Source organism: Suncus etruscus, chromosome 10, assembly GCF_024139225.1.
Source record: "Suncus etruscus isolate mSunEtr1 chromosome 10, mSunEtr1.pri.cur, whole genome shotgun sequence".
Taxonomy (NCBI): domain Eukaryota; kingdom Metazoa; phylum Chordata; class Mammalia; order Eulipotyphla; family Soricidae; genus Suncus; species Suncus etruscus.
The window spans coordinates 110,131,106-110,153,452 of NC_064857.1; the positions used below are offsets into that span (position 1 = coordinate 110,131,106).

The 22,347-nt window shown below is 39.0% G+C and overlaps 1 protein-coding gene across 2 annotated transcripts in view; it reads left to right on the plus strand.

Moving 5' to 3' along the window:
* The window catches only part of ELMO1 (engulfment and cell motility 1), a 514,761-nt gene that overhangs the window by 324,531 nt on the left and 167,883 nt on the right, over window positions 1-22,347 (plus strand). For both annotated transcript variants that reach the window (XM_049781864.1, XM_049781865.1), the window contains one exon: window positions 2,236-2,372. In XM_049781864.1, coding sequence (XP_049637821.1) covers window positions 2,236-2,372 — 137 coding nt within the window. The remainder of the gene's footprint in view (window positions 1-2,235; window positions 2,373-22,347) is intronic.

Sequence of the window (22,347 nt, forward strand, 5' to 3'; positions counted from 1 at the left end):
GCCCTGGCTTGATCCCTGCCACCACCAAGATTGATGTCTGAACACAGGAGTAACCTTAGCACTTCAGTGTGCTGCTCCAAAAATAAAATAACTTTTTCTTAAGACCCATAGATGAGTGAGACTATTCTGTGTAAGGGCACCATTGTAATAATGCCCATAGACAATAGAGATGAGGCCAGAAGGACCAGCTCATAATATGAAGCTCACCACAAAGAATGGTGAGTGCAATTAGGCAAATAACTACACTAACTATCATGACAATCTAGATGAGTAAGAGAAGTAGAATGCCTGTCTCGAATACAGACAGAGGTTGGGCAGGAGGGGTGGGGCATTGGTGGTGGAAATGTTGCACTGGTGAAGGGAGGGTGTTCTGTTATAACTGAAATCCAACTACAATCATGCTTGTAATCATGGTGCTTAAATAAAGATTTTTTTTAAAGAAATGAAGAAATCACACTAACATTGATTGGCAATTCAAGTTCTCTTGACACTCTGTGGCCAGATTTTGTTTTACTAAAAGATGTAAGAACAGTATACACATATGTTTATAGGTTGTAACAGTTTGGCATATGTAGTTGATTTATATCAGTATATATGTCAATATGTCATATATGAGAAAAACAAAAATAAAATAAACAAAATGAGAAAAGACATGGATAAAGAAAATCAAAGCTCAAAAAGGTGAAATAACTTGTTACTGATAGGCGAAGACTGAACTTGAATTCAACCATTTTGACCTCAGACTCATGTCCTTTGGATACATTTGACATTGCTGCTATACATCCTGTCAAGAAGAAAATAATATTCACAGTCCTGTGTATCAGATTGCATCAGATGGTGAGAGATATACCCAAAAAGTCACCAGTATGGTTTTTAATTTTTATTATTTATAAGATCTGTAAAGGCCTACACTTCTAAAGACAGAAGTTAGGAAAGGTTGGTGTTATTGGCTTCTGACCTGCCTAAGAAGAGAGCATGATGTCCTCTTAGTTTTGCTCATTTTGTTCATTGGGTCCTTTGACAGGATCTTGTACCAGTGGAATCAGCCTAAGTGACAAGGTCTTACTAGCAGCCGTAATTGTGTCCTGCATGTCTTCTTTTTCTGTGCTTTCAGGGCTTGAAATAGTACATTTGGGGGCCTGGAAGATTAATTGGCAGTTAGAGATCCCAATTACAATGCAAATTCAATGTACATAGCGACTTTTTGTATATTTTTATGATGCTGCTCTAGTGGTCATGAAGCCTCTTGCATTGTACTCAAGGATCTTCATTCACAAAAAAAACAAAACAAAACAAGGCGTTGTAAAGATCAAATGTGATGTTTGTACGAGGGCTATAAACATGGAAGCTTATCAGAAAATTAGGAGAAGGAAGGGGCTTAGAATGCTTGTCTCAGGTGAGAGGTGCTGCACCGTGAGCTCAGAGCCCCAGTCTGCCCAGGAAGCTCTGAGTGAGGAGGTTAGAAGGCCGTTGTGGACTACGGAGTTCTGTCCAGGATCAGACAGTTCCAGTCATTTCGACCTTCAGCCATCTGTGTCTGAAACTGTAAAGCAAATGGTTAATGTCATCAGATGGCTAATGATCGCACATGTCCCCCACTTACTGCTATAAGAGAGAAAAGAGCCCCCTGGAGAAATAATCTAGGATGCTGTTTTCAAAGTTGCAATTAATTGTGAATTCATGAAAGCTCATCTTTTGCCAAAGAATCTGTTCGGAAAGAGGAAATTAAGGGTTATGGAGGAGCTTTGACTGAGAGGACCATCTGAAGAGCCCTTTTAAGGTCAAGAGCACAGATATAGGATTTGTAATCAACACCAGGCATCACAGAACATAGAGGCATTTCTTTTAGTCAAAGTATATACTCATATACTCAGTGGCAGGCCTGACCATGGGACCTTGACCTTGTAGATTGCACAGGGAGCTCCCTAACTTACACAAATGGATAACTTTGGTTTTTCAGATTGCCCTTTTCCATATCCCATCACTTTTATTTGAATCATTCACCTAGGGACGGATGTATTGTACTCTCTTACTCTCTTATGTACATACGTAAGGGTACATCTGGCTGTGCTCACGTTTTACTCCTGGCTCTGTGCTCAGTGATCACTCTTGACAGTGCTCAGGGGACCATGCGAGATACAAGACATTGAACTAGGTTCTCCCATACTCTGTATGGTACATGGTCCCTCCTTAATCTTCTTCTTATCCATCTCTTATTGCCCTTCTTTCTTCCAGCTAGTGAGACCAGCAACGACTTCCACCCAATGTTCTTCACCAATGACAGATCATTTGAAGAGTTTTTCTGTATCTGCATCCAGCTTCTGAACAAGACATGGAAGGAAATGAGGGCAACTTCTGAAGACTTCAACAAGGTAAAGAGAATTTTCAGGAAAACCTAAAGTGATTAATCCCTGACTTTAACTGAGTAGGGGCAAAATTTGAAAGTTGGAATAATAGGGATAACTGATTTTAGTTTACTTTGAGAAAAGAGAAAGGAAAACATCTTTGTAGACATAAAGCTATACATTAGTGATTCTTTCATTTCTTTGATACTATTGGATAATTTTCATACTTTTGATTTAGTCGATTGATGTAATCAACCACGACTCTTTCTCCTGGAATATCTTTAATTATTATCCTGTGATGTCTTATTGTTTTACATTTATTGAGAAAGTTGCTTCCCTCCCTCTTTGAGAACAGCTGATGGAAGAATGAGATTGGGGCCTCAGTGGTAGCACAATGGTAGGGCATTTGCCTTTAATGTGACTGACCCAGGATGGACCTCGGTTCAATCCCCAGCATCCCATATGGTCCCCCAAACCAGGAGCGATTTCTCAGCGCATAGCCGGGAGTAACCCCTGAGCATCACAGGGTGTGACCCAAAAACCCAAAAACTCAAACCCCCTAAAGAAAAATGAGATCTGGAACATAGTACTACCCAGGTCATTGGTTTCTTTGTGGAATATAGACGTATTGGGGTCTTTATTATAGTATCTCAATTAAAGGTTATTGTTTTAATTCAAGGTCTCCAGGGAACTAAATTGGTTGTCATGGAGCATTTCTAGTTCACAGTAAGCATTTGTTTCTTTGAGTGTCCTTTAGTTTTCTCTGAGTGGGGTGAATTTTCCAATTATTTGTCAGTAAATATGAGTGGACAGATGGGTATTGACCAAGTAAGAGGAACCAGAAACATATTTTTTCAATATTAAATATTTTTCTGTTGATAAAGGTCTTGCTAAAAATGAACACAGTTTATAATAACTGATGGATGTGGTAAAAAATTCAATCAGTAATACTAATTTGCCATGGCATACGTCACAAGGTATGGTCCATTCCATCACTGCATACCCTGACTGATGCCAGGGACATCTCTTCTTTAAGTGGAAAGATATGGTTTTGTGGTTATTTTGAAAGCCTTCAGGCACTTATACTTGGGGACTAGAATAGCAGCAATTCAGTTTTGGTGACTACTGCCCTATAGCCTTTTATTTTTTCTGAATTTGCACGCTAATCTTTTCCACCTTTTTTCTGGATTCTGGAATCTTGAACTAGTATTGGATCAAAAGAAAGAAAACATAAAAATGCCATTTTTCCTACATCTTGGATTCATAACTGTGCTTATGTAAGTCTTAGCAAATACCTCAGCATTTCAGCAACTTGAACCATGTATTTGTTCATAGACATAGGCCCATCTAAAGAGAGCCCTGTCCTGGAAACTTCCCAGGATTCTGAGTAGCTATGCTGGAGCACAGTCATGATTCGCAAAGTACAAAAATGAAACTTATTAACTCCCTTGTGATTGTAAATGCAGCAGCCTAAGTGTACTTCATTTGATTTTGAGTGATTTGGTGAATCAGGTGCATATTATTCCTGGAACAGAAGGAAGAAAGAACAGGGAGCTATTCACACAGTAAATGGAGAGTTCAATCAAGTCTCTAAGACGACTGTGGCCATGTGGGCTGCTAGATTGGTTCCACTCTTCCTGGACTTCAGCTGTATGAAGGTCTTCCTACCCTCAGGTATCTCTCCCCAGATCATCTCACAGACTGTGTGAACCTGATTTTGGTTGACTGCCTTGTCTTCTAAGACAGGGGTCTCAAACTCGCGGCCCGCGGGCTGTTTGCGGCCCTCCGTACAACATTTTGTGGCCCGCACCGTCAAATATCGCAGTATTCGCGATTATTCGCTTACCGAATAATCGCAATAAAAATCGCATTAGTAAGAAAAAAAATCGCATTAAACATTCGCATACCCTGAGCAGTTCCGTTCGGGGTATGCAAATGTTTAATGCGATTTTTTTTCTTACTAATGAGATTTTTTTTATTTCGAATATTCGGTAAGCAAAATCCCTTATGCGGCCCTGCCTCACCCCGATTTTGCCTCCTGCAGCCCGTAAATTGAGCTTGTGACCCCTGTTCTAAGAGATGCTGTTCTTCCTCCTTCTCACTTACACAAAGTAGCAATTTGGAGGGTTTGTTTGTTTGTTTGTTTGTTTGTTCTGAGGCCACACATCGCTGTGCTTTCTCTTAACTCTCTGCTCCAGGCTGTGCTTTGGGATCAAACCCAAATCAGCTGCATGCAAAGCAAGCATCCTACCCACTTTATTATTGCTCTGGCCCTCAAACTAGCATTCCTATAAATGACAGTCATGCAGATACCAGGCTTTTAGATCTATGTAGGAAAAATACTGTCAAATTTCTACTTTTAGGGGGTCTTAAACTTTGAAAGTCTATAGCTCTTAGAGGATTTAAGTCTCAATCTTTCCTTTGACAGGAAGCCCTAGGATGGTATTGGTATGCATGGAAATTCAAGCCTTGGTCTGAAGGAGCTGAGCAGCACTATGTGAGGATGGGTTTTGGTGTGTTCAGAGTTAGGTGGTTAGGATGGTGGAAGTGACATCCTGCCGAGACAGAGGGCAGTTTTACAGGTGACAGCAGATGCCTCAAAAGTGTCTCTCTGAATCTAGTCTTGTGTCACTTGTGTCACTGCAGAAATACTCTTTGACAAGATCTAAGACCCACAGGTAGGGGTCAGTTTCTTACGGTTCCCGGTATCTGCAGATCCCACAGTTAGCATCCAGTGTTACCTAGTTGTGCCTGATCAAGGTGTAATGATGTGCAATGCTGTGAACACACAGCTGGAGGTTTGGCGGTCCAGGTTCCCACTCCACATATAGACAGTTGTCAAGAGACACTGTCTGAGGATAAGTGATAGGAATCAGAAAGATTTTGTTTTTTTGTAAATATCATTGCTACATATTTTAGTTTTATGTATACCTTAATTTATTTTACCACAAAAATTATCATATACTTGATTATTTATATATTAGCTTTCTGTTTATGCTGTATAGTTTTGAACAATACTCATTTATTATTTTATAGCTCTATATAGTTCAGAAGCTAAAATGGAGTTTTGTGGGCAAATAGCCTGTTTTCAGCAAAGCAGTGTGTTCCTTCTGGAGACTCTAGGGGAAGGTCTATTCATTCCCTTTTCTAAGCTATAGAATCCACGTGCATTGCATGATTGTGCCCTTCCTTCCCCACCTTTATGTACCTTCAAAACAGCAGCTATATGCTCAGCCCTTTATAATTAAATTGCACCACCAGGATAAGACAAGATAATCCTCCCACCTGTAAGGTAAACTGAAAAGCAGTCTCAATTCCATCTATAACCTCAGTTCCCCTTTTCTGTAGGAAGAAATATAGTCCCGTATTCTTGAAATTAAACTGTGTATTATTCTGTTCATCATCATCATGTGTAAAATGTTTAATATTAGATTGAGAAAGCATGTATTGATGCTAGATGAACTTTTTTGCTGGTTTTCTTCTTTCTGATAAAGAAGCATAATCTGAGTCAGAGTTCTATTGGCAGTTGCTCAAATACAGATATAATTATTTCTTTTATGTCTTTGTTCTGGCTCTATCAGCCTTTGGGGAGAAAATGGTAGAACCCTGATTCAGTTTAAAGAATGTCTTTTTGGTTTGTTATTTGCCTCCCCCCAGCTGTCTATCAGCTGCTATTCAACTTTTACAGATAATAAATTGGAACAGAAAAGAGCTGAAATCTTACTCAGTTCACTTTTCTTCTGGTTATTATCTTGGTAGCAGAAGAGATTGAATTTAGGAAAATGTAACTTTAGCATTTCTGGTTTTCTTGTTCCCTAAGATTGTCCAAATTCAGATTCAGAAACATTTTTCAAGAGCCTTATGTGAGATGTGGTTACTTGGATTTTTCTTGAATGCCATCTCCATATTTATACACTACGGAAAGGAAACTTAGAAATCGTGTTTAATTCTTGACCCGAGTTCTAAGATTCTGTTCTGTCAAAGAAGCAAGTATTTCTGTCCTCTTTATTCTTCTCTTTTATAGAAGCAGCCACCATCAAATTTTGTTTCTCCAACAAAAATGCTAGATTCTAATAGACAGAGGAGTCTAAACCAGGATTTCTCATCCTTTTCTCTGACTATTGCCTCCTTCCAACACTGTTTTCTTCTTGTGGCTTCTCTCCTACTGTAGTCCAGCTTGTCTCCTGTCCATTCCTGTTCATGTGACTTTACCTGGACTTCCTTTCTGATAGATATCTCAAGTGCTTGGTCTTTGATGCTGCACTGGAAGTGAGAGTTTGGAAAAGCAGCTCGCTTCCTTCTCTCTGGACTCAAGAGACTGTTGTTTTATGTAATAGGAGAAGTAGAATTAGAGAGTAATTAAGCATAAACTTTAAAAAGAATTTCTTAATGCAGTGCTCCACAGAATAATCCTTTGAGATCATCCACTGAGTTTATAGTTTGATCTTCCATTTTATGACCACAATTTTAGAGCATCCATTGTTCATTTTTTGGTGGTCATTAGAGAAAATCTAAGTGGCACCTAGATACCACAATTCACAAGTGACCTCCGAATCTTTGCTTTGAGATCTTCACTTCTAAGATAAATAAGATGGATTAAAAAAAAAACCCTGAAAGCTTCTGTGGCTTATTGTTCCCCTTGAAAATGTTTACCAATTTTCAACACTATAAAATAGCTGTGTGTTGCACTGTTTCTCAGTCTGCACATTAGAATAACATGGGATGCTTTGACAGATTCCCCACTATTGTAGTACCTCATTGAATCATATTCCAATTCAAATCAAATTTAGTTGACTATTGAACAGGGAATATTTTAGTGAAGGTAGATGTGATGACTGGTGATGAAAACAAAATCAGTGGCTGACCTAACATGTGGCATACACTGGGGAGGTTTTTTGTCTGCTGGTCAGCAAGGCTCACCTTCTAAGCTTAGGAGTTGGGAAAAAAAATAACTTCAAAGGTGATATCATGATCCCATCTCTCTTTCTTATAATTACGTGATATTAAATTAAAGTCATTTAAAAATTGCTGGAGGGGGGCTGGAGCAATAGCACAGCAGTAGGGCATTTGCCTTAGCACATGGTCAACTCAGGACCGACCTGGGTTCGATCCCCAGCAGCCCATAGGTCTCCTGAGCCTGCTAGGATCAATATCTGAGTGCAGAGCCAAGAGTAAACCGTTCGCAATGCTGGGTGTAGCCCCAAAACCCAAAGGAAGGGAGGGAGGGTGGGAAGGAAGGAAGGAAGGAAGGAAGGAAGGAAGGAAGGAAGGAAGGAAGGAAGGAAGGAAGGAAGGAAGGAAGGAAGGAAGGAAGGAAGGAAGGAAGGAAGGAAGGAAGGAAGGAAGGAGGGAGGGAGGGAGGGAAGGAGGGAGGGAGGGAGGGAGGGAGGGAGGGAGGGAGGGAGGGAAAGAAAGGAAAGAAGGAAAGAAGGACTAAACATTGCTAGAGGAAGGAAAATATGTATAATTATTGTACATATTACTACTATCTATGTATAAGTGTTTCTGTTAAAAATGAATATCCTTTTCAAAAATATTCTTTTCAAAAGGACTTTGTTTTGGGTGAAAAGCATAAGTCATCTGTGTATCTTAAATAAAGTTCTAAACTGAAATAACTAATTTAACTTTGCAGAAATGTTTTTGAAGGCAGAGATTTCATAGATTTAAACACCTTGGTTTCTGTGTGATAGATAATCTATGCTTAGAAGAAGCTTAAAAATTAGCAGGTCTTTTGGCTCCTTTGTACTGCAAGAATATCCTCTCACCTAAGCTGAGTCAACCTAGATAGCACCAGAATATGTGTACCTAACTTTGTTATCACTATAGAAGCAATCAAAATTGACATTAAAATTTGACGTCAAGTGACTTTGCCTTACCATAAAGGAAGAAACTCATGACTTAGAAACTCTTGACTTTGGAGGGAAAATGTGATCTTATAACTTTTTCCAGGGCCAGAGAGATAGCAGGTAGGGTACTTACCTTGCCTTACTCCCAGCTGACTCAGGTTCAATCCTGGCACCTCATATGGTCCCCTGAGGCCACCAGGAATAAGCCCTGAACACTGCTAGGTGTGGCCAAAACAAAAACAAAACACAACTTAATTTAAATAAAACCTTTGTCCAGTAAGAAGCAAAGCACTCATGATAGATAGAAATCTCAGGCTTTCAATGAAAAAAATCATCTCTTCATGAGGAGAGAGGGCACGCTGGAAAAGCCAGGCCCCTCAAACAAAGCCGCAGCTGCTCCTGGCAAGGAGGAGCTGCTTGGAGCTTTAACAGAGCCAGTGGGAGAAAAATCTCTCTTGATATTAGAGAGGAGGAAGGCAAGAGCAGACATCCAGACAAGTCCCCTAGAAGATTACCTTTGGAAAATTACCACTCTGGGATTATAGAAGAGATCATTTGGAAGCCTAACGGTAGCAAATACATTAGCCAAAAAAAAAAAAAAAAAAGGAATGTGTCAGCCCCTCCAATGGCTTCCAGCTTCCACACTCTGTGCTTGTTTGCCAGGCCGTGGGTAGATATGCAGAGCCCCCTTCCTGGGCCAGCCCATCTTCAGAGTGATGCAGACAGTGCTCTATTGGTTGGCGGAGCTGGCCTAGGGAATGAAAGGTGGTCTGTAACTGTCATCATGAATAAACATGACCTTGCTCATTTGCATGAGGCAGGTGACTGTGAAATATCCTGCAGCAAGCAGTGAAAGGAGACTTTGTGTCTTGGACCTGAGGGTGATGGGGGAGGACTGGTCTTGTTTATCTTCATTAGAATTCCATAGAGTGCCTCCGATATGGATCTGAATGGCATCTGGTGTGGCTAATAGACTAGGTGAATGTTTTAATTGAAGCATGAATATTTAAAGAGAGAAGTGGGTTAAATGGCCCTTAATGTTCTACAATGGGTTTATCCTTTTCTTTTTCTCAGCTGTTGAGGCCATTTACAGGTATTTGTGCAAAGACTTCTCATATCACAAGTTCATTAGGATTGACAAGAAGGAAATCAAACCTGCTGTAGAAGCAAATGAGTTAGAGTTGTAGATTAATTTTTCCCTGATGTTTCTAGTCAGCTGGAGATCAGATATGCATGTACCTATGTGTGCTTTTGTGCTTTTCAACTATTCATTAAAGGTGGAGGCACCTTTTTCAAGGAATTTTCACTGCTGATTGGACAGCAAATTCCTGGATGTCTCCTACTAAACTTATCAGTATACTCTTTGGAGACAGCAGGAAGACCAATAACAAGACTGACTTTATTACTTTTCAGATGATATCTTGTTTAATAGACCCTATGGCATCCCCTTTGTAAGAAGAACTGCGTGAATTATGGAAAACATGGCTCCACCTAACTGAGTGGTCACTCTTTCCCACAGAAGGTCATTTGTCATTCTCTTTCGCATTACCATCTCCAAAAGCCAGGAGATTCCCAGCAAGATTTCCAAAGTCCTCTGTGAAATATCAGGTCTAGGGGTAGAAGTTAACATGTATACTTAATTACTTAAATTTGGTAGCTTACCTTTACTTTACGCCATGAAGATTTTTCAAAATTTTGCTTTTCTGGCTTTGAATGATGGTCAAGGCTCTTCACCTTTCTTTTTACCAATAGAGGCTAAACTATGCACCTAATTGTGCTAACTTGGCCTGCCTGATTCATCTGTCAGAATAAAACAAGAGCAGTACTAAGAGTTGAGAAGTGATAGGTGAAATTTGGCAGCTCATTCTCCATTTCCTTTGGAGAACTGTTGGAATGGTGAAAATTGATATTAGTGTATGAATCTTCGAAAGATACTAGCTTCAGAGTACTACATTTTTCTTCTCTCTTCCCTCTCCCCTTTATTTTATTTTGGTCGAATAAAATTTAGTTACAGATTCTCAGTTCAGCCGTGTGTATGGAAACCAGTAAGGTGGGTGACCCACTCAGCTCTCATTTCTGTAGCAGTCAACCTCTGGGAACATTCTCAAGTCTGCAGCTTCTGACAACTCACTCAGACTCTTCCGATGCCACCCTCGCCCTCCATCCCTCAAGTCCCAAACCCTTGAATTTACCACTATGAATAGAAGTTGTCTCTAAAAGAAATAATGAATATAAGCATTTACAATGAACATATTAAGTACAGACTATAAATAAACAGACATTTAAAGGAACATACAGGTTGGAGAGAACAGTAAATGTATTGAAAGAAACTAGGTGGTACTCAATAAAGTAGATTCTATGAATACAAATTGAGCTAGAACCAATAAAACCAATAATAGTGTTTGCACACATTGATCAAGTTTTACAATTAAGAGGACTGGAAATGAAGCTTCCATTTACATTAATATATGAAACGAATATAGCAGTTTTTGTAAGACTAGTTGCATGTGTCAAATATGATTCCTTTCTACAGAGATCAAGCATAGTTAAGGAGAAATAAAGAATATGGTGAAAAAAATGAGAGACCAACTGAGAAATGGGATCTGCTTTGAATGACTACAAAAAGAAAAAGAAGTTGTCTTTCCTCTTAAGAGCAGAGGTGTACTCAGAATTTGCTATATGCCTAAAATGCAAAAGGTCTTCAGTGTCACCAGCCATCAGCCATTCTACAGACAGACAGCATGAACACAGTACAGTAGTTTCCACCCCAGGGTTAATAATGTAACCATCCAACTTTTCCTTCAAATGCGGTCGAATCTTTGAATAAGTATCTATCACATTCCTGTCATCGGCGGTACTGTGCCGGGCATCTAGCTAGAAATACAGCAAGTCAGGTGATTTCTGTACTCATAGCTCATTCTGACTGATGAATTTTTAAAGGATCTTTTGAACCATCCCTTCTTTGCTACTCAATCATTTACCAAAATCACCACAATGGCTGGAGATCCTCATTCCTCACATCATAGCCTTGGTTCAGACTTTCATTTCCTTTTGTTTTGTATGTACTGCTTTGAATGATTTGTCATAAGATTTTGATTCTCCAAGTTGTGATATATCTTCATGTCCTTGATATTACTTTAGGGTTGACAAAGTATTCTTCCTTCTCTCTCCTTTCAGTGATACCTAGTAACTTGCTTGGGACATTGAGAAGGTCATATATGTGTCTGGGCTCTTGTACTTCTGCTATCCGCATGAGATGATGTGTTTAGCCCCATTGTAGCTTCCATACAGTGAGCCATGGATAGCAGTTTCCCAGCCTTCCTAGAGCAGTTTGAAGCAGTCTCCTCAGCAACACTACAGACTTGTGCCTAGAAGAACTTTTTGATTGATGGGTATTTGTTACATAGCAGTGTGATACTCGCGACTAGGACACCCATCATTACAGTGACTTGTCTCCCAGATTCTTTTACCTTCTGCCATTTGCCGGTAGGGAGGTAAAACACAGAGCTAAGAACATCATCCTTTACTAAGGTGATGCTTTGAATCATATGGCTGCCTACTGCCTGCTTAGTAAAGTCTCATGGCTTTCAGAAGATAGATTTCTTTCTTCTTAGCTAATATTCTTTTCCAGCTCATCTACATATCTTAGCCCTGCATGTTGCCATGCCCTACAGATAAGCAATTGCCCACCATTATTTGTCTATGCCATAAACACATACTTTCATATCTCAATATTTTAGATTGCTTCAGCATCTCATTCTGCTTCACCCTCATCAGCCAGTATTTCCTTCTTCACTTTCCAATTGAAATTGTGCTGTAAGATTTTGTACCAGTGCCACGTCAGGTTTAGTACCATTTTCTTTTCAGTCAGAATGAAATTCTGTTCTTTTGCTTCCACATCATGGAGTTAGAAATTGTTTTGGAAAATATATCTCAGCAGCAGTTGTATATTTACAGATCTGTCTCTCTAAATTAAGCATTGGATGCCAATGAAATGAATAAATTCAAAGCAACATCTATAATTTTCATTTTAGGTTTCTAAGAAGTGGCTACCCAGTTGCTTTGGTTAAATATAAAATGGGTTTACTCAAATGCCAGAAATGTTTAATGCACTTATTATTTTAAATAATATACATAGTTAAATTAATATATATATCCCTTTAATGTAGGATAGGCATTGTTTATTGTGGAATCCATAACTAGGTACTAAGTGTTCTGTCATTCTACAAAATAATTTTCTTACCTAAAATAGCAATTGATCTTACTTAAATACTCCTTGATCATTCAGACAGCATGTCTATATTAGATGTCAATATAGTACTTGGAGAGTCATAGACTGATATTGCCACCTGATTTTAATAGAGTGGTGGTAGCAATGATTTCCCACCAGTTTAACCTGATAGCAGATAAATGGACAGCCTTGATATTAAACAGGTTTGAAAGCAATGGAGTTTTCTCTTTTCCAAGTTGAGTGCTTAGAATTCCCATTTTAACCCAATGTTTCTGATTGCTATTGCCTCTTTCCCTCATTTTTTATACCATGCACAAGTCTGCTTATCCCATGTACTCTGACCACTTTAGAGGAATCAGTTTCCCACTGATCTTTTTTATCCAGTCCTGTGGGGGAAATCACTTCAATTATGGAGTCTCACCTCACATGGGGTGACTTTATAGTGATGGTAAGGTGACAGTGACCTCCAGCAGTCTGACCCAGTCAGGTGCCCTGTAGATCCTTAAGCACACCCATGAAGCTTGTCCCTATAGTGGGCACGTATATGTGAATACATCTCGCAAGTCCCTCAAATTATCTATTGATTACCTTCTCTGCACAGAGTTCTCTTAGGAAAGCAAAGCATTTCTCAAAAGTACTGTCTTCATGCAAAGACTTGATTTTCACTGCAGACAGTGAATTCCCTAGAACTCTGTTCCTCTTTTACTGAGTTCACTGTGCATATCCATTTTTGTGGCTTGACTGGATCCCAGGTGTGTGACATGTGGCCTTTTGCTGCCTGAGCTACCACAGAAGTAAATGTCACTGGCACATGGAGACATATTTCCATTCTATGGCTCGCAGAGCATGTGGTTCCATCCAAAATCTCCCTGGCCTTGGTGTGTTTTCAAAGCACAAGTTGCAAATGGTTTCTGAATTGTTTTCAATTAAATCTGAACTCATTGGTTCATATTGAAGACAAGTAACACTAAGAGATAGTACTGAGGTTTTACGAGGCTTATAAAATCTTGCATTCATTAAAATTTCAAGTTATAAATTTTCAAGTTATAAAGAGCAGTTAGATAACGTAGACTAAAAGTTGCCATAGACAACCTTGCCCTCACACTATTACCCCTCTCTCCTAATATGTCAACTCTCTAAACCCCACTTTCCTGCCTAAGGACTCCAGAGAGGTGTGTTTGGAAATTCATAAAGAAAGGGTGAGATTAATAAGCAAGTTCAAAAGGCACATGAATCTAGAATAACCAAGAATATTGACTCTTAGGCCAGAGCAATAGCACAGCATGGAAGATGCTTGCCTTGCATGTGGCCAACTTGGATTTAATCCCTGGAACCCTACGTGGGCCCCTCAGTTCCATCAGGAGTGATTCTTGAGCACAGGCCAAGTAATAAGCAGTAGGCGTGTCACCCAAAAAGAGAAGGATTGACTCTGGACAAACAAGTAAAGTTATTTGAAGCATCGACTTTTTACTGGGTGCTCTTGAGCAAATGAACAGTCAGTGCGTGGCAGAATGTAATGGAGTTGCCGAGTAGGGTTAAATGAGCTCATTAGTCTGATCATCTGAGAGGAACCATATTTGACCTTTACTGAAGAGCAAAGTTAAAAAATTTGTATTGTTCTCCTGATACACGGAAAGCACTCAGGCCATGGTCACAAAACTCACATGATGCGCTGGAGCATGTGTGAGCAGACATGGGACCCAGAGATCATTCTGCACAGAGATATCCCTAGTGACACCCAAAGAAGTTTCTTCCTTAGAATCCTTCCTCATATGCTCTGTGTCTGTGCTTAAGCAGTTTTCCATTCTGATCCCCCTATTATCAATCCCTTACTCTTGGATTTTCTTACCAGAATAGAAATTGGCTCAAAGTCTCCTGCATTTCGAAAAATGAGTAAATAATTCCTTCGTCCTCTATCCACTCCCTCTCCATGTCAGGCTTCCACAAATAGCTGCTTCTATTTGCCATCACTTCTTTTCAATTTCCATTCATTCAAGAACCCACTATAGCCTGCCTTGTGCCCTCACTAAAAATAGAACTACACAGAAGAGAAATATAACTCTAAAGAGCACCAAAGTATTTTGTCAACACTTAAAACCTCTTTAACCACAAAGGCTACTGTTTTGACAAAGCCACGAATCGCCTCTGTGGAATGTTTTTGGGTCTCTGTTTCTATACTGTTTGCTACACTTGACTCTGTCAAGCCTAGCTGCTTTTTAATTTTTTTTAATAATTTTTATTGTGACCAAAATGAATTACAAATCTTTCACACTAATATTTAAGGTATATAGTGACATTGAATCCAGGGCATTCCCACCGCCAGTGTTGTGTTCCTTCCACCCATGTTCCCAGCATGCATCCCATATACCCCTCCCTTACCCCCCAGGCTACTAGTATACATGGCCCCTTCTGTGTATAGCTTGGTGTAGATTGGGTATCAATTTTGTTGTCATTGTCGTTCATACAACTGCTTGGTCTTGGTGCCATCTGTTTTTTCCCTTCAGTTTATGAGGCAGAATAAGATGATTCAAGTTATGTGGTTTAAACAGTTTTATTGAGGGGCTGCAGAGATATTGCATTGGGTAGGGCACTTACTTGCCTTGTATGTGAATGACCCGGGTTCAATACCTAGCATTCCGTATGATCCTCTGAGTCCTCAGGTGCAGAGCCAGGAATAAGTCCTAAGCACAGTTGGATGTGACCCCACAACAATTTAAAAATGTCTTATTGAAGCTTTGGAAATAAATATACATGCACAGTTGCACATGATACAATATTCTCACATAAATAAGATACACCATATATATGTTAGTTCTGTGATATATAATATTTATTTATATATTAATTAAAAGGAAAATTTTTCAAGTTACTGCTTATTATTTTCCAGACAAAAAGATAAAATTAAACATATATAATGATATATATTAAGTATAACATTTAATAAATTAAATGTATATATGATCATTATATATAATAATAATAAATATAGGGGCCAGAGAGCACAGTGGTCGGGCATTTGCCTTGCACGTGGCCAACCCAGGAGACAGTGGTTCGATTCTTGGCATCCCATATGGTCCCCCAAGCCTGCCAGGGGCGATTTCTGAGCTTAGGCCAGGAGTAACCCCTGAGTGCCACCGGATGTGTCCCCAAAACAAACAAAAATAATAATAAATATATGTAATACATAATAAAACTATAACAAAATTTAGGAGATGGTAGCCTTTACTAAAACTAATATACTTACATGTATACATATATATATTGATATTTGAAAATTTCTTCAGCTACAAAAAACATGATTTCTAAGATAGGGACATTGTTCAATTGTTCTCATTTAAGACAGGAAGTAGTCACGTGGCACAAGCATTGGGCATTTGCCTTGCAAATTTCGGTTTGATCCCCCGGTGTCCCATATGGTCCTCCAAGCCAGGAGCTATTTCTGAGCACGTATCAATGCTGTGAAACCAAAAAAAAATCTATATTGATGAAAACAGACAGCGAATGTTGCACTGGTGATGGGTGGTGTTCTTTACATGACTGAAACCCAAACACAATCATGTATGTAATCAAGGTGTTTAAATAAAATATAAAAAATAAATAAATAGTGCAACATCTTTACATGACTGAAACCCAAACACAATCATGTATGTAAACAAGGTGTTTAAATAAAAATAAATAAATAAATATTTATCTTGTTCATCCTTGACTTCCACCCATCTCACCCCACCTCAATCTCTTCATTTTAGCCTAGAGAGTGATATAAAACTCCCTTACTCTCTCTTTATCACTGCTGTTCCTCTTCCAAGTTCTATCCCTTTCATTCCCCGAACTGTCAGAATGTCTTTTCTGCAGTGGCATTTCTCCCTACATGTGGTCTCTATTGTTTCTTTTCTTCCTACTGATATTGCTTGATTTGGGTCCCTAATCATCTCTGATTGTCAGGTCAGATGACTTCTCCCCATTGCTCAGCCTGTATCTCTTTGTATCCCCTCTGTCTTCCCTAAATGTTTTTCCAGAACCACCTTGCCCTCCCCTGCCTCATCTTTAGCATCTCTTTCAGCAGAGACTCTCCTAAAAACCCTTTAACTCTAGAAAAGACAATTCTTATCTCAAAGACTTAGAATCAAGCAGTGAGCCTGGCTTCCTGACCTCATCTTACAGGTCCTATTGGACCCATCAGGGAATAAAAAGAAGTGATCGAACTTTTACAGCTAAATCTGATTCCTATGATCTTTTGTATGACTGTGTTTACCTTTTGTTCTCCCTGTACTTGGACTCTCCTTTATAAGAGCACTTATCTCCCTAGCTTCTAGGAATACTTTTCTAAAACATTCACCACAACACATTCATGCCAGAGCAGAAAGCAAATAAACCCTCTCCCTCCTTCTTCTTATGGCATAACAAAGCTTCACATTCTGCTGCAAATGTGAACAAAATGTTTATTGTACCCTGCAACACACCCACTGCTAACCTATATGTAATCCTACTGGTTTATCTTGATATTTTCAGATCTCTGTATTCCCTCAACAAAAATGGGAAGCCTCCAACTTTTCTTATGAAACTCTACTCCTCCATTGTCCATTAGGGTACATCCCATAGAATTGTCATGCCCTAACAGGAAGGCAGAATTGTTTTCTGCTACCTATACTTTCCCTTTTCCACTTTTGCAGTGCCCCAAGTATTCAACCATGCATTGAGTTTCAAAACTTCTTTCAGCCTTTTAGCATGTTTTACTTCATCCTTCTCCATCACTTGTCATATTTTATGGCTGGTGGATTGCCATAAAGCACTTCTGTAGAGTCCTAGAGGGAAACAAGATCATTGTAAACAGTGATCTTTATATATAGTTTGTTGTCTACAACTTTCTCTCTTTAGATCTACACCAAAGAATGGGGATGAATTTTTTCTCAACTCTTGAACTAATAATAATAAATCACAATAATAATAATAATGATTATATAGGTGCTCAACAATTACTACCTTATTGAATTTTTAGCCAGTTTGTTACCTTATTGAATATTTAGCCAGTTAGATGGGAAAATAATTGATAATATATTTTTAATCTGCTAGATAATTCTGTAAAAGTAAAAAGCACATTTTAAAGCAAATGAGTAGGGATTTACAGGAGACAAGGTAAGGGAACTGTGTATGTATATATGTGCTTTAAAAAACACCTTTCAGTTTTATTTTTGGTAGTATTTACTACCTGACAAAAATCAATAGATTTTTCTTGCTGGCATATGCTTCTGTGTAGAGAACAGAAACTAAGATACTTGCAAACACATTTACAGTCTGGAGAGGTAATAGAGTGGGTATGGTGCCCAACTTGTACATGGTTGACCCAGGTTCAATTCTCAGCACCACATATGGTCCTCTGAGGCCTGCCAGGAGTAATCCAAGAGCACAGAGCCAGGAGTAAACCTTGCACACAGCTGTATGTGGCTCTACAAAAAGGGAGGGAGGGAGTGAGGAAGGAATGGAGGAAGGAAAGAAAGGAGTCAGAGAGGGAGGAAGAAAGGGAAGGAAGGAAGGAAGGACTGATTCAGTAATGATGGAAGGAAGGGAGGGAGGATGGGAGGAGTGAGGGAGGGAGGGAGGGAGGGAGGAACCTTGACATTTCAGTAGAATTTTAAGAATCTGTCAGAAAAAAATATTTTGATCTCATTTATAAAGCCAGCTAATACAATAAATTTGGAATCAGGGCACACTAAGGCATTCGATGCATGTAACTCTGATTTCTTTTATGTAGTATTTTTAAAATAACTCTTTCATTGGTTCACAATACCATGTAAACTTCAGAAGTAAATTCTCCAGGCCTCGATTTGCAAAATACTAAGAGCATACCCACTACTTACTTTTTGTTGTTGTTGTTGTTGTTGTTTGTTTGTTTGTTTCACTCCTTACTTTTTAATAGGTCTTCTCTTCCGGTTCCTCCCATACTCTTTCCCCTCTGGTAGTTTTTTCTTTCGTTATGTCTTGTATTTTCTCCACTGTATTTGTTTTTTAAAGAATAACTTTAAAGTAAGTCGTAGAGAATATCTCTAAATTTTGAATGTGGCCCAATGTGTAGCTCTGGTCTTGAAAGAATTATTTGACTTCAATATGCAATATTATCAATTCAGGCTGACTTTGTTCATTCAGTCCTCCCTGAAGTAAGTGGGTTGGTCCAGCTGCACCGATCCACCCTTCACACACCTTAGTGTGAAGATTAGGACTCAAAGCAAAAGACCCTCTCAGGTTTGTGTTCTAGGAAGACTCATTGCTGGAATTTTGAACAGTTGCGGCAACTTTACAGAATGAGACAGGTCTTACACATTGGTGGGCTCAGCACCTGGAATATTGTGAAGTGGGATTTTGAAAGGGAGATTGCAAAGATACTTTTCAACAAGCCTCTTCTCTCTTGGACTGGTAATGCAGAAGTGGGAGGACAAAAGAATGGAGGTAACATGAGATGAGTCACTGGATTTTTCAAAAATATCCTTATGCACCACTCTATCCAGGATGCTAGTAGAAAGCTGGGAAGTAATGTGAGGTGTTTGGAGCGTCCCTACATGTAAAACTTTGCCAGCAGATCTGTGTTTTTGGCTAACGCATCAGAAGTAGCTTAGAATACTATCCCTCATGTTGTTTCAGTGTATATGAATCCAGAAAGTTCACAGAATTGGAGGGAGCTCTTGAAATAGATAATTATGAAGTAATGCAACTGCAATATCTAACCCCCTACACATTGTATGAAAATAACTCAAAGGAGGAAATCACATAGAGGAGTTTTAAATTTTGAATAGAAGGTTTTCTGGTGTGTGGATTAGAACTAACAAGGGAAAGATAGAGGATACAATGAATACATGAAGAGAAAACTAGTAAATGGAACTTTTACTTTTAAGATAGTAAAACTATATTTCTGATTTCCAAAGACTTGAAGAAAATGTGAAGCAGCCTGAGAAAGCACCATTGTAGATATTTCCAAAACATTAGTTGGATAAATAGGGCCAATTCTTTGCTTCCAAACTGGACTTTGTTACTGAAATATAGATTTCTGAGTATGTGCATAAAAATGAAATATATAACACAATATGTTCTCCAAATATACATAAAAGCTTTTGCTTACAACATGTGTGTATTATTTGAGAATTTTGCTTCATGATTTTATGTTAGCACTATGTCAAAATCATCGTGGATGATGCTTTCTAGGAATCTTGTTTCATACATGCCTTGGGATGATGTAGAGGAGGAGCATTTTTATGTTAATGGACTGAATATTGCCTACTGTGGAATATTTTATTGATATTATCAAATTTACTCCTCCTTACAATTATTGACTTAAACATGCAAGGAAGAATTGACAACCAAACAATAATATAAATCACATTATCCCTTGAATTTTATTACTGCATAAATTAGACTGAAACACTTTTTTGTGATAAAAGGAACTAACCCACCAGATCATTTGCTGAGGGACAGGCCATAGTTTACATTTCAAAGCCTCCTTCAGTTGGAAGTAGGATATGGAGACATCTGAAGCACCTTTGCTCTTCCAAGCTGATTCTGAAGGCGGAATCTATGTATAAACCTGTTCTGGGCAGAGATGCTTATTCTACATGAGTGGATACACTCTAAGTTGTTTTTTCTAGAAAGCACTAATTTTACTGTTGCCGGTATTCATTGCAACTCTGGGTTTCATTGTAATGTGACTGACTTCTGACAAGCCAACTTCTTTACTGAAGGACCAATGTTAAAAACAATGGATGCAAGCAGGACTCACCCAAGAGTTGCGGATGGGTGTCTGCACACTATGGTTTCATCTACAGCCATGTCAGAGGCCTTTTAAGCTCCTGAACTCTTTCTACTTTTCCTATTATCATCAAATCTCAAATGTGTTTTCTCCATGGAACTAGATGCCTGAATCTGTAGTAACTCAATTTCTTTGTTGCTTGTCTGAGAAACCTTTATCTACTTAACTTCTTGATCTTCTTAGTGTCTCTCTTTACAGAAAATCCTCCATTATTTTCCTTTCAGGTTTACCAGTATTGTTGCAGTGCAATTCTTGTAACAAACTGGAATAGGAAAGTTATCTATGAATCTGTACACAGAAAGAATAGAGAAAAGAAGGACATTAACTATTAACTATTCGATAAATCAAATTTAATTCTTACCACCTACAGTGAAATTGGTCTTCTGAGAATGTAAAAAACTAATTTTTCCTCCAAAGGTGGAATTATTTGCATGTAAAATTGATCTGTCTTGGAATTATGAGAAGTTTACCTTTCTAGGATATCTGAACACCAACAATAATGTAATAAAAGGTCAGAAGCTTTTCATTTTCTATGGGAAGAGAAGCTGTTTTACATTTTCCACTTCCTGGTTTTTATTTTGTTTTGGTTCTTTGCCACCGTATTGCCATTGGATGTGCTTGGCAAGTCTGAGCTGAGGATTTGGGCATTTTCATTTTTTCTTTGACATTATATTTATCATCCTGTAACTCTGGAAAGTATTTCCATGGTATATTTGGGAAATGCCAAGTGGCAAGATCATAAGCTTTCACAAGTTCACCAGCTCTCCTTACAAGGGCCCTCATAATTGTAGAGATGATTTATATTAGGTCTTACTTTTCTGAACAGTGTTCTGTGTAGGTCAGTTCATTCTGTTTGGTCAAGTCAGTCACAATCAAAGGACAGCCAGGACTTTCCTCTCCAGGATTAGCGTGTAAGCACTGTCGTCTTTGAGAGAGTGATACTCTGGAAGAGGGAAGCAGAATGTGGGGGCTAGAGATCTGTTTATAGAGGTATTTACATTTGGAGGCTATTGCTTTATTTCAGTGTTTCCACAGTGTTTGTAGGTTTTGCTTTTATCTCAGGCATTTTTATTGGAAATACAAAAATAGCAAAGTTCGGGAAAAGAAATGTATTCATGCAATGTCTTAGAAACATGAGATACACAATAATTAAGCTTTAAGAACCTATGGGGAAAATTCCACTGAATTCAGATCCTTTTCTTTGGGGATTTCCAAGGCCACAGTATGTTGTGAATCATGTACTATAGAGCTTGGGTCCTGTCCTGAGCCCATTCATTACCAAGTGGTGACTATAGACAGGGTGCTTGTATATTGGCTCTCAGTTTATATCATTTGAAAATGGGGGTTTTATGGGTTAGACCCACTGTAAGCCCTACATATGTATGTGCTGTTGTTTCTTCTCTCTTGCTTATCTTCTCTTGATACTGAGGCTCTCCTTATAAAGCCTAGCATCCTAGGACCTAAAGATAAAGTGGCAGCAGAGCAAGCAGTGCAAGTTCAGCTTCTAATCACCTCATTGCCCAGATGCGAAGAGAAATGGTTGTCTGTAGAGAGTGACTTTTCAATGGAATTTTATTGATTAAATATAAAGTGTCGATTCCACATGTTGTGTGAGGCCTCCCTGGGCACATCATGTCTGGCACGGCACCTCTGGCCCCTTCAGGTAGGTGGGTCTGAAGATGCAGGATACTGGTGGAGAAATAATTCACAAGCAATCAGGTAAAGTTTCATCTGAGCACATCAGATGTGCTTTTCTTCACATATCTTTGTCTCTAAGCTTTCTATGCCAAGCAACTTATCTTGCTGCTTCTCTTCTGACTCTCTGCTTCTTGCTCCTTTGCTGCTTCCTCCCTTCCCCCAAGGCAACACCATTTATTCTTTATTCAGAAGAGCCCACCACATTCCAGGTGTGGGTGGGTCTGACCATCCAGGTGGGATTAACATCGGAAAAGGAAGGGCATTGGGGGAGGGATACCTTACAGAATATAATTATGATAATCTCCCTATGAGAAAGAAAAGATAGGAAACATTGTTTTGGGGGGGTTTTGGGGCCACACCCATTTGATGCTCAGGGGTTACTCCTGGCTAAGTGCTCAGAAATTGCCCCTGACTTGGGGGGACCACATGGGATGT